The 12,751-nt window shown below is 45.6% G+C and overlaps 1 protein-coding gene and 1 long non-coding RNA gene across 3 annotated transcripts in view; both read left to right on the top strand.

Annotated features, from left to right (window-relative positions):
* The window catches only part of SLC4A8 (solute carrier family 4 member 8), an 84,727-nt gene extending 74,587 nt beyond the window's left edge, over window positions 1-10,140 (top strand). For both annotated transcript variants that reach the window (XM_037030958.1, XM_037030957.1), the window contains exons 23-25: window positions 1,363-1,454; window positions 3,635-3,730; window positions 6,382-10,140. In XM_037030958.1, coding sequence (XP_036886853.1) covers window positions 1,363-1,454; window positions 3,635-3,730; window positions 6,382-6,394 — 201 coding nt within the window. In that variant the 3' untranslated portion in view covers window positions 6,395-10,140. The remainder of the gene's footprint in view (window positions 1-1,362; window positions 1,455-3,634; window positions 3,731-6,381) is intronic.
* Window positions 10,141-10,515: 375 nt separating this feature from the next.
* On the top strand, window positions 10,516-11,899 carry LOC118976493 (uncharacterized). Its single transcript, XR_005064279.1, has 2 exons — window positions 10,516-10,639; window positions 10,675-11,899. It is a non-coding gene; the product is annotated as an uncharacterized LOC118976493 (long non-coding RNA).
* Window positions 11,900-12,751: the final 852 nt, after the last annotated feature.

Raw genomic sequence — 12,751 nt, 5'->3', positions numbered from 1 at the left:
TATGGTCATTTCTTTATGTTCTCTCTCTCTTTCTTTTTTTTGTTTGTTTTGTTTTGTTTTATATTTTATTTATTTTTAGAGAGGGGGAAGGGAGGCAAAAAAAGAGGGAGAGAAACCTCGATGTGTGAGAGAAACATTGATCGGTTGCCTCTCACACACCCCCCACCCAGGGACCTGGCCTGCAACCCAGGCATGTGCCCTGACTGGGAATCGAACTGGCAACATTTTGATTTGACAAATGACACCCAACCCACTGAGCCACACCAGTCAGGGCTCTTTAGGTTATCTTTAAATCCTTAACATAGTTTTCACATAGGTGTAATAATTGTATATTTGGGGGGGCACTATATATATTCTGATATTTTCCTCCTTCATTTCATGACGCTTTCATGTTTCTATATGTCTATACAACAAACAGTGATATTTATTCTTATAATGGCTGCATAATATTCTATAATATTATCATAATTAATCTAAATATTCTCCCTTTATTAAAGTTTATAGATGTTTTAGGTTTATTATTAATTATACTAATTTAAGCATCTTTGTAAATATTTTTCTCTATAATTATTTCCTTTGTACCAATGGAATTATTTCTAAGGAAACATTTTATTATGGAACATTTGAAATGAACACAAAAGCAGAAAGAACATTCAGTATTCATATTTCCCCCAATTGCCTTATTTTTATTTTCTAATAATATGGTTGCTCAGGATCCAAATATGATCTACATGTTGCCAATGGTCAATATGTTTCTTAAATCTCTTTAGGAGTTCCCCTTCTGTCTTTTAAAATTTTTGTTGAAAAATCTGGGTCTTTGACCTATAGGGTTTCCCACCGTTTAGATTTTACTAAATGTGTCCCTTGATGTCACTTAACTGTTCGTCTTCCCCCTGTGTTTCCAGTACATTGATAGTTGGGTCTAGATTCAGAATTTAAAAGAAATACCATTGCAGCCCTGGCTGGTGTAGCTCGGTGGACTGAGCGTGGGCCTGTGAACCAGAGGATCGTGGTTCAATTCCCAGTCAGGGCACATGCCTGGGTTGCAGGCCAGTTCCCGGCAGGGGACGCATGAGAGGCAACCATACATTGATATTTCTCTCCCACTCTTTCTCCTTCCCTTTCCCACTCTCTAAAAATAAATACATATTTTTTAGAAAAAGAAATACCATTCCAAAGGTACAAACACTTAGTTGCTTCTCTTTTTGTGATGAGTTAAATATAGGAAAGAACATAATTATACTTTTTTATTAAAAATGTGAGAAAAATTTGATAGAAATTGTGCTGATAGAAAAAAATGGGCTGGTGTTGACTTAGGGTTTTACTTGGTCTGTGATATAATTGCATCTCCTTTTCTTCCAGGAGGTTGAGAAAATGTTAGAAATGGGGGGAGACAAGTTCCCCTTGGAGAGCAGGAAGTTACTAAGCAGCCCTGGAAAGAACAACAGTTTCAGGTAAAATGCGCACAACACCAAGGAGTTGACTGCTTTCGCTATTCCATAGATGCCTGACTCTGTGTGTGTGTTGGGGGGGTGGCGGGTCACGACTGCAGCGACTGGTGTAAAGAGCGAACACTCAGCCTCCCAGTCCCAATGTGTGAACACACCTTCTCCTTGCGCGGTTTAGTGCTGGCCACAGGCAAGGCACTAGACCAGTGCCGGGAGTCATAAGGAGAGGCCACGTGCTGAGTGTCTTCTCTGTGACAGGACTATGCCAGAAGATGTACTCTGTGCTCTCATTTAATCTTTACAACAACTTTCTGATATAAGTCTCACTACCCACATTTGTTCAGTGAGGAAACTGAGGCTTGAATGGTTTTAGGTAATTTGCCCAAAGTCATAATGCTGCTAAGTAGAAAGTTTAAGATTCAAACCCTAGTCTGTGTGTTCCTCAAACCAGGGCTGCTTCTGCCTTTCTCTGCTACCTTCCAAAGATGAATAGGATCCGTGATCCTTGTTTTCAGAGAGTTCTCAGCCTGGCAGCCATGAAACCCCCAAGCTTGGGCCAGCCTCCGGGGGTGGGCAGAGACAGCCCATTCCAGCTTAGCTCATGGCGCCTTCAGCCCCTTTCTCTGTTGAAGCTCTTGCTCACCACAAGTGGCAGGAAGCCTGGTTAGTCCATTTGTGGTATCGTTCCTGGCATTTCGTTTCTGCTTGGTCAGATACACACAAGCAGAGAGAGGCCCAGAGGTCAGGAGAGGGCAGAAAGGGAGCCTAGGTCATCTGAATCCTGGATAATTCATTGCTGAATCATTGAGTTGCTTGTGGTTTATACTGAGGTGGAAGTGGGGAAAGTCTTTTCTTTGAACATTTAAAAAATTTTGATGTATGTATGTATGTATTGTGAAGCGATTACTGATATCGAACTAATAACATATCCATCACCTCCTAGAGTCACCAGTCTTTCTATTTTTTTTATGGTGAGAACACTTGGAATCCACTTTCTTAGCATATTTTGAGTATACAATACTTTATTATTCACCATGCCATTCATAGGTCTTCAGAATCCATTAACTGAAAGTTTGCACCCTCTGATCCCTATCTTCCCTTTCCCCCACTGCCCAGCCCCTGCTAACCACCACACTGCTCTCTGTTACTATGAGTTTGACTTTTTGGTTTTTTAAAAACTTATTTATTTATTTATTTATTTATTTATCTTTAGAGGGGAAGGGAAGGAAATCTCTCCCTTTAGAGGGAGAGAAATATCAATGTATGGTTGCCTCTCGTGCATCCCCAGCTGGGAACTGGCCTGCAACCCAGGCATGTGCCCTGACTGGGAATCGAACTGTGGTCCTTCGGTTCGCAGGCCCACGCTCAATCCACTGAGTTATGCCAGCCAGGGCCTGAGTTGGACTTTTTGTTTTTCACACTGACTCCAGAAGAAATGGAATCTTTGGAGCTTACTAAGCTTTCTAAAGGGTGTACTAGAAGGAGCCACAGGCCTTGAATTCTCTGGCAGCAAATTAGGAGCTGTGTTCCTCCTCTGCTAAGATGCTTGCTGCCTGCCCTCCTGGCCTTTTGGAAGGAGGAAGTCTGGCTTAGAGAAAACTGCAGAGTACTCTGGGGCTCTAGACGACCAAGGACTGGATTCAAGGTCTCGATGTTCCTCTTACTGGTGCTTCTCCTTGGATAGTCACTTAGCCCTGGGAGCTGTGGATTCTGCACCTTCAAATGAGGATGTTAGTCATCTCTGAATCTTTGATAGTTAAGATAATATACTGTAAAAGTCCTTTGTTAACTACAAACATAAAACATTTAGCCATGTAATTGAGGAAATGAATGAAGAATGCTTAGCCCGGTACTTGGCACACAGCGAGCGCTCAGTAAGTGGGAGCTCCTGATGCTACCACTATTGGTATCTCGGCGCCATCCTCGGCATCTCCAGGGTGGCCTCCGGAGGAGTGCAGAACTGTGGGGGCAGGGCCAGCCAACACCTGGCACATCAGCCCAGCCCTTAGCACCCTATGGGTCACCCTGCCTCTCTCCATTCGGACCATCTGGCTCCCAGCACTCCCGAGAGCTGTCAGCTGGGCTCCTTCAGACCTTCTGCCGGGGAGCGGGTGAGGGTTGTTGTAGACGGAGGTCTGGATTTTATTGGTGCATCTGGCATTTACTGTCCGGCGTATTCATTTCAGATGTGACCCCTCTGAGATCAATATATCTGATGAAATGCCTAAAACCACAGTCTGGAAAGCTCTCAGTATGAATTCTGGGACTACAAAGGAAAAGAGGTAAAGAGAACCGTAATGCTTTTTATTTATTTCTGGCTTTTAAAAATAGTAATCATGTTGAAAGTAAAAGATGTTTTTAGCTGTGAAATTGAATTTGTCTAATAAATGTCCCTTCCAGGACTGCTAATAATCTCATGAGAATAACTGTAAGCCTAAGGAAAGTAAAAGTGTTTTCTAACTATTTAAACAGATATGCTGTTTTGAGCTGCCCACTATACAGGTCCAAAGTCAAGATGGAATTATTTGAGGATGTAAATTTATTTTGTCTATGTAGTTCCCTTAGTCTTCTGGCTAGTCCCCATTTCGAAACCTACGGAGCATTTCTGCTTCCTGCAACCACACCGACTGGGAAATTGCTAAAATATTCAGATAGTGTTGATAATATCGACACAATTCCATCATGAGAATTTTTGCCAAGCAAAGATTTCGAAATATTAAATTGCAACTGTTTTTGTATTTTTAAAAATATTTTTTAAAATATATTTTATTGGTTATGCCCTGACAGTTGTCCTATTCCCCCCCTTCATTCCCCTCCACCCTGCACACCCCCTCTCTCACCATTCCCCCCCGCCTTTAGTTTATGTCCATGTTTTACCAGTTCTTTAGATTCTATATTTCCCATACTATTCTTGCCCTCCCCCCTGTCTATTTTCTACCTACTGTCTATGCTGCTTATTCTCTGTAACTTCTTCTCCCCCCTTCTCCTCCTCCCACTCCCCTGTTGCTAACCTTCCATGTGATCTCCATTTCTATGGTTCCACTCCCGATCTAGCTGTCCTCTTAGTTTGCTTTTGTTTTAGGTGTGGTTGTTAATAACTGTGAGTTTGCTGTCCTTTCACTGTTCATATTTTTCATCTTCTTTTTCTTAGATAAGTCCCCTTAACATTTCATATAATAAGGGCTTGGTGATGATGAGCTTCTTGAATTTGACCTTATCTGAGAAGCACTCTATCTGCCCTTCCATTCTAAATGAAAGCTTTTCTGGATAGAGCAGTCTTGGCTGTAGGTCTTTGGATTTCATGACTTGGAATACTTCTTTCCAGCCCCTTCTTGCCTGTAAGGTCTCTTTTGAGAAATCCGCTGACAGTCTGATGGGAACTCCTTTGTAGGTGACTGTCCCCTTGTCTCTTGCTGCTTCTAGGATTCTCTCCTTCATTTTCATCTTGGCTAATGTAATTATGATGTGCCTTGGTGTGTTCCTTCTTGGGTCCAACTTCTTTGGGACTATTTGAGCTTCCTGGATTTCCTGGAAGTCTATTTCCTTTGCCAGACTGGGGAAGTTCTCCTTTATTATTTGTTCAAATAAGTTTTCCACTTGTTGCTCATCCTCTTCCCCTTCTGGTACCCCTATAATTCAGATGTTGGAATGTTTCAAGATGTCCTGGAGGTTCCTAAGCCTCTCCTCAGTTTTTTGAATTCTTGTTTCTTCATACTTTTCTGCTTGGTCATTTTTTTCTTCCTTCTGGTCCACTCCCTTGATTTGAGTCCCAGTTTCCTTTCCATCACTATTGGTTTCTTGTGCATTTCCCTTCATTTCAGTTAGTTTAGTCTTTATTTGTTCCTCTAATTTGTGACTAAAATCAACCAGTTCTGTGAGCATCTTGATGACCAGCATTTTGAACTATGCATCTGATAGGCTGGCTCTCTCTTTGTTGCTTAGATGTATTGGCTCTAGGGCTTTGAGCTGTTCTTGATCCATAATGTTTTGGTCTGTTCGCACCTGTTAGGTATGAGGGGCGGAGCCTTAGGTGTTCACCAGGGCCGGGCAGCCCAGTTGCTGGGTTGTGATGCTGTATGTGGGGGCAGGGTCAGAGAGGGACAATGGTGTTGTTCCACTCTCTCTCGGATTTCGGTCCCTTCTGCTGCTTCCCACAAGCAAACCGGGCCCCCCTGGTGCCGGCTCCCTGGTATGTGGGCCTGTGCACCCTCCAGGACCCTGTGGGTCTCTCCAACAAACTCTCTGTGAGCGTGGGAGCTTCTCCTGGCACCTCGACCCCGAAAGTTTTTCCAGTTGGTGCTTTTAGACTTTAATTCCTGTCACTGGGGCCCTAGCCTGCTGGGTCTGTCTCACTGCACGCTCCTTTGCCTGGTTTATCTGAGTGTGAATGTTGACTGCGCATGCACCCAAATTGAATAATTTTGTACCAATGCCATTTAAATTTAGTTAGGCAGATAACTGAAGGGAAGATCTTAGATTTTATTAAAGGCAACTTCTCTAGTTAACAATAAAAGAAAAGGAGTAGGCTGGAAATGAGGAGACCTGGTTTAGTTATTAATTCCATGAATAATCTGGCAGGCCACTGTGTCTGGCTCTCAGTTTACTTAGCAGGAAAATGGGCATAAAACCAACAGCCTCCATCATAAAGCTGCTCTGAGAAGAAACTGGTTATTTCTTCATCAAATGGGTTAAAATAAATCTGTGCTGAATATGAGTGAAATATAGAATCTTGTTTCCTTCAGAGGAAAATCCAGGCAGCTGTTGAAACGTATAACACACAAGGTTATTTTTAGTTGAGAACTAGTCTACTTGTAAATGAACTTAAAATATAGCCAGATCCAAATGGTGGTGACATCTTCAAAGTATTGTGTTAAAAGCAGGAATGAATCATGTGTTCCCTTTTTGTCTAATTGTAACACTTCTTTCTGTTCAGTCTCTTCAACTAAAAGTCTTTGCTGGGGTGGAAGATTTGGGCCCTGAGGTGCTTCAGGAAGTTCTGGTTACAGAGAAGATGGCGCATCTCTCAGAGAAGGAGCAAGACCCAGTCTGGCCCTGTCCTTGGTCATGTCAGAACCAGGCTGGTGCATCCGGTCATTTATGTGTGCGCTGGAGGGCACCCGGCCACTCCGTTCCAGCGGCCAGATGGGAACGTGGAAGCGGAAGGCCACCTCCCGTGGGTCCTGCTCCTCTTCCTTGTCTTTCTCTTCAGAACTGCCACCATGGAAGACCCAGCTTCCCATTTTCCAGACATTTTCTCAGAAACTCTCTGCTGGCCTGCCAAGCCATGTGGACCATTCTGCCATTGAGGACTCCTTCAGCAAGGCTCCTCCTCCTAAAGGATGAGAAAAGGGAGTGGGAGCAGAGAGCAGAGGGGAGGCTCTCCAGTCCCACGGGCTCTGTAGGCTCCTTGGCAGCCCTGGGCCGTGGTCGAATTGCCTGCTCTGGGGGATGCTGGTCAGACTCAGAGGCTATCAGGAAGGTCAGTGACCTGGGTATTGGCAGTTCCCGTCACCACGGCCAGAAGACACCTCTGACCTGGGTGCATCTTCATTGTTCCCCAGCAGCAGACTGCATGGCTCAGCAAGATCCCTGGATGATGGAAGGGCTGGGAGGGACATCGGAGCTGTTCGGCTCAGACGGGAAAAGGCTCGGGGAAATACCGTGATGATAAGTGAGGATGAGTAGCTTCTCTTGGTTTCACCGAGGATAGAATAAGAGATTGAACTTAAATTGCTACAAATGGAATTAGTTTAAACACTAGGCAGGACTTCATAGGCTGAAAGTTTGTCATGATGTCTGCTTTCTGAGTATTTGGGAAAGGTTTGGTGATAGTTGTGTGTGGGTAGAAAGGAAGACAAAGTGTTTTACTGGCCATGTTGTGGGAACATCCGTGTCTTGCTGCTGTCTCTGGAGGACATGTGTGATTCCCGGAGACGTCCACGTGCTTACGTCATGTCTCCTTAGCTGCCTTAGTAGTGAACCATCATCCTCAGTGGACCAAAGCCACCTTCAGCCACGTGGCTTCTTCAACATCAGGAATTGCTGTTGTCTGACAAATGTCTGGCTCTCAGATATAAAAAGCCACGTTGGGAAAGGAACTGTAAGTGGTGAAATTCATTTTGGTGTTTAGTTTACAACTATATTTATAGTTTTTCTCTTCTCTTTTTCAATGAATGTCAATGGTTTGGGCTCCAGTACCTATAGATCTTCCCTTTCTTTGCACACAGAATGTGACCAGCAAACAAGTCAACACCCAGGGGATCCAATCATATTAGTTTTCCATCCTGGAAAATCTTTGTACAGTGTGATGTTCTCTCAATGTGCCCTCCTCTCATAGGTGAAGAGGTGGCTACATACCTTTATTGAATTTTGCATTCCTTAGACTCTTAAAGTATATTAGTGTATTGTAGGCCTACTCCAAGGACCTGTGATTCTGAAGGAATCCTGCATTTCTTTCATAGTCCCTATTTCTTAGAGCCATAATTATTTTAATACACAGATGATTTTCAAAATATTTAACAACTGGTATAGGATGACACCACCCACTCAGAACGGACGCCTGCTGTAAACAAGCAGCAGTCTGATCTATCGCTGAACTTCAGGCTGCTTTCAAATGTTCAGTGCTGTCCCTTTGCATTGTGGGTATTGTCCTGGTTTTTCTGATCCTCTTACAAGGCCGAATGGGTACAAGGTTTAGGAAGAGCTTCAACTTCTTTTCCTGTGGCACAGACAGGAACAGGAATTCTTTCAACTAAATGGGCATTAAAATCTTTGTGAGCCGAAGCTTCACATTTTGTCATTTTAGGGTAGATGTAATAATTGTACCCATTTACCTACCTAATCTAGAAGAATCAAAAGGCAACCCGTCAGTGGGAACAGCTTTCCTGCCAGCTTTCTCTGCTCCTCTACTGCTGATTCCTTGAGCTTGTGGCCTTTCTTACCTTTGTTTCCTGAGAACGCCCCTGCGCTCTCCCTTCGTCTTGCTCCTCCCATCTTCTCCTGCCACCTCAGTGTAGGGCGGCTGGTCACTGCGTCACCGGTTCCCCTAGCCTCAGTGTGGCTATAAGGAATGTAAGAGGAAAAGGCCTTTTATGCAACAAGACTAGGTGACAGTATCACTCAGAAAAATCTCTCTCCTAGTGCACTGGCGTCTGGCGTCTGACGTCTGCTAGGCTTCTGCAGAGCAGGGAGCCTGCGGTGGGGAACTCTGCGGAGCAGCTACAGAACCACATGTGCACTTGTGAGTCCTTCCAAGTCAAACCCTCCCAGGTTACTGCACCTCAGGAACGTTAGCTAGCTGCTTTAGAAGGGTATGCCAGTGTCTTCAGGCCACTAGATTTTTCTCAGACAATGGCCAGGCTCATTTCTGCTACATGTCAGTGGTGGGAATCAATCCCTAGTCTTACTCTCTCTCATTTCCCAGCTCCCACCCAACACCCGGTCTTAGGCCTGGTGGGTGAGTGTGGTGTCAGGGCCACATGGGCCATGCTTGGGGCAGGAGGCGGTGAGTGGGGGTGGTGCTGCAGTGGTGTGCGTTCGTGTGCGTGCATGTGTGCACATATGCGTGTGTGTTTGTCGACTGAGCTTTCATCGCTGCTATTAAACAGCCTGTGCACCTGAGCTGCGGGGACACCAAACTAATACCATCACCCCCACATTCAGGAGTTCCCCTCTCAGACTTCTCCAACCGAAGAGCTCGAGGACAAGTACAGGCTGATTAGTTTATCGAAAAAGGTGTTTCAGCCAACAATGAGGAGAAACTGACTTAGGGGTAGAAAGCAAGGCAGGTAGTGAGGTGCTTTCCGGTGCCCAGGTTTGGTTGGACCAGAGAAGCAGCCGCCTCTTTCAGGGCCCGGGCACGTTTCGGGAGCAGCTGGGTGTCGGTGGGCCAGTGCCCTGAGGAGCTGGTCTGTGCAGGCCAGGGATCTAAGAAAGCAACGATGAGTGCGATCTTGGTTCAAAGGCCGAAGGAAGGGCATTGCTGAGAGTGTGGCTTGCTTCCTAGCCTGTGACTTAGGGAGGGTTGAGAGAGGTGAAGACCAGCAGAAATATGCTGTGCAATTGCCAGATATATTTGATTGCATAAAATGCAGGCTAGCTCTTTGTGGCTAGATATGATTTCAGACTTCTGATGATGGAATACTCGGGAGGTCTGGTCTTTACCACATACAGTTCCTTTCCCTGTCTCCATATCCATATAAATTTGCCTTTGGGATAGAGGGGTTGTTAGTGAACCAAAAGGCAGTGTGAACATTTGCTATTTCTCTTCATCTGGAATGTCACTGGCTTTTATGTTAATTACAAATGTTTGATAAAAATATGGCATATGCTTTGTCTCAGGCTTGGTTGGTATCTCAGGCTCTGACCACTGTGACTTTCAAGAGGTCTCTGATCCAGGAAGCTGTGGTTTCTGGTCATTTAGCACAGACAGTTCCCAGTTCTGCTTTATTTGCTACCTACTCAACTCCCCAGACTTCCCTCTCTGGGAAAAGCAATTCTCCCTGCATCTTCTCCATTGATTTCCATGTTCCAAGTCTTCACGTTTCCTGGGAGCATAGGAGGATTGGCCCAGGTCTGCTGGCTTTCCTTTTAACTAGCATAAGAAGCACTATCCAGTGTGTTCTCTCTGCTACTTTATCAACTTATCTAAATTTCTTCTTTTGCAAGAGAGTTAGCACCTCTCCTAGCATAACTGAACCAAAAATCAAAAATGGAGGTCCAGCTGCCTGCCACCATAAAACCAAACTAATGAGGCAGATGCTGGTACAAAAGGAAAGAGGTTTTTATTCAGGTGCTGCGTGGTCTGGGAGAATGGCAGTCTCCTGTCTCAAAGCCCATCTCCTCTTTCTGCTATGGAAAAAGTCCAATCATCCTCAGCAAGATCAAGACAAAAGCCATCCGAGCCCTGGCTGGCGTAGCTCAGTGGATTGAGCACAGGCCTGCGAACCACACGATCGCAGTTCGATTCCCAGTCAGGGCACATGCCTGGGTTGCAGGCCAGTTCCCAGCGGGGGACTCACGAGAGGCAACCATACATTGATATTTCTCTCCTTCTCTCCTCCCCTTCCCCTCTAAAGATAAATAAATAAAATCTTTAAAAAAAAGCCATCTGAGATCTACCCCTGTTACTAACCCATCCCGTGCCCGGAGCTCCTGCTCCGTTTTAAAGCGCAGTCCTTTGGAGCCCGCAGGTAGGTGCCTGCTAAGTGGTCTCAGTCTCACCCAGGTAGCTTGGCTTGTTCCTGGCTGCTGTTTATTTCAGGCTCCCTCCTAGACCCTGCATGTGGAGCCCACATGGCCCTGCCAGGGCACATGGTTGCATGCTCCAGGTGAGAGCGTTGCGCCAATGCACACACTAGTGCATCACCAGGCAGGCAAGGGCGAAAGAGACTCCCGCCTGGAGGCCATGGGCTCTGTGACTGTCAAGGCCATGTGGCCCATGGAGAGAATAGGCCAGTGCACAATATGAGTCCAGATCAGGAGCCCAGGAGCCTCTTTGTTCCCCTGGGTTTATATTGGCTTTCGTATGGTGTGGACCAGGTGCTTTCTCCAAATGACCAACCGACTGCCAACACTCTCATGCACTTCGGATGGGCCCATCTCCCAACCACTCCCTTCCTTCCCCAGGCTAGACTCACAGGACTCTCTGGTCCAGCATCTCCCCCGTGCCATTTTGACTTCTATAGTACGCGTGCCTGCCTTCCCCTCGTCCCACCCCCAATCTAGTATGGGGCAGGGGAGGGATTTTTCTCTATTCAATTATCTTGCTGGTTTTTTGGTTTTGGTTTTGGTTTTTTTTTTGTTTTTTTTTTTGCATTTAGGCCCTATCAGTGGATATTTCTAGCTTTCCCCATGCTCAGTGTAAGAACTGCCCCCTATCACCACTTTGGCCAATGAGGGATAGAGACTCTCCAGAGCTCCATACCAACTGTCCACTGGTAACACTGGGATTTTAAACAGTGTTTGCTGGTTTGTGTCTGCAATTCCCTGGGACTTACCACATTTCCAAGTCACATCCTGGCAAGACAGTCAGGAGCCCTCAGCCTTCTCGGCTTGCTTTCGGTTGTAGCTGTCAGGCTTCCCCTAAGGGAGAAGTCCTGCCTGTGGGCCCTCACTGGCCACAGAAGACACCATCCGAGATCTACCCCTGTTACTAATTCGGCCTTTCAAGCTCTTTCCTCTTCTTCCTGCCTTTTTCTCACTCTTTAAATAGAAGTTCCTTGGATAGAAGTTCCTGATCAGAGGTTCTAAAAAACACCAGTTTTGAGGATGGTGAGAGAGGTGAGGAGGTTGAATAGTTCTGGGCTTTCTTGCAAAGGGGACATTATAGTTATTTTTCTTATTTGGAATGAGGGTCTATGGATTCTCAAGCCCTCAGGCTCATCCGTATTTCAGTATAAACAGAGAAAGACATTCTACGACCAAATAGAAGTGATTTTTTTCTACCAAAATCTATTTTTTATGATTCTTGGCACCCTGGTCTCTTACACTGATTATAGAGAATGGGCGGTTGACTCTGTTAACATTTCTTTACCAGAAAGGAGGCTAATTTTCGTAACCAAAAGAGGCGTGAAGTAGCGTGAAGTAGCGGGGTCCATCACTGCTTCAAGCATGAACGGAGGGAAGGACTACTATGCCAGTGGTTTCCACAGAAAACCCTGGGACGTGGGGTGATTCATGCACAGGCATAGCTCTGTTAGGAGACATAGCTGCAGGGGAATGCAATGGTTTCTAATCCTTCGGAAGAGAAAAGGAATGACATTTTTCATCAACCAAGCCCACTTTCGGCACTGACGAACACAGAACCTTCTGGCTGATGGCATTAGTGCTGCCTGAGAGAGAGAGAGGACCCACCCACGGCACGTTCTGGGCCCCGCTGACATCAGCAGAGCTGGGGCCTCTGAGCAGGTTTGCCGTGGGCCCGACGTGCAGGAATGTCGGAAACAGGAGCACCAAACTGAATGTGCAATTACTACTTCTGCAAGAGAGGCCAAAATCCTCCTCCCTGCTCCTTTCTCCCACATTCACTCCTCCAAGATGATAAGCCTCCCTCTTGTTTACCTGCATTTATCTGTCTGGTCGGTTAGATATGGCTGCCGTCCCAAACTAGCGGGTGGCGGAGAGCAGAGCAGCCTTCCCATGGGAGGGGACAACTTGAGGTGCTGGTACATTGCCCTTGTTTTCTAAGTTCTTTCTAGTAGGTTTCATGTAGAGATAGAGATATTTTTGTTTTAGAGATTCCAAAGTATATATTTTTAGTGTAAGAAATGGACCCTCCCCTGACTCCACGGTGTAAACAAACC

This window comes from Sturnira hondurensis, unplaced genomic scaffold (assembly GCF_014824575.4).
Source record: "Sturnira hondurensis isolate 20B ecotype Veracruz unplaced genomic scaffold, ASM1482457v3 Scaffold0020903, whole genome shotgun sequence".
NCBI classification, from domain to species: domain Eukaryota; kingdom Metazoa; phylum Chordata; class Mammalia; order Chiroptera; family Phyllostomidae; genus Sturnira; species Sturnira hondurensis.
This window is presented reverse-complemented; position numbering and strand designations above follow the sequence as displayed.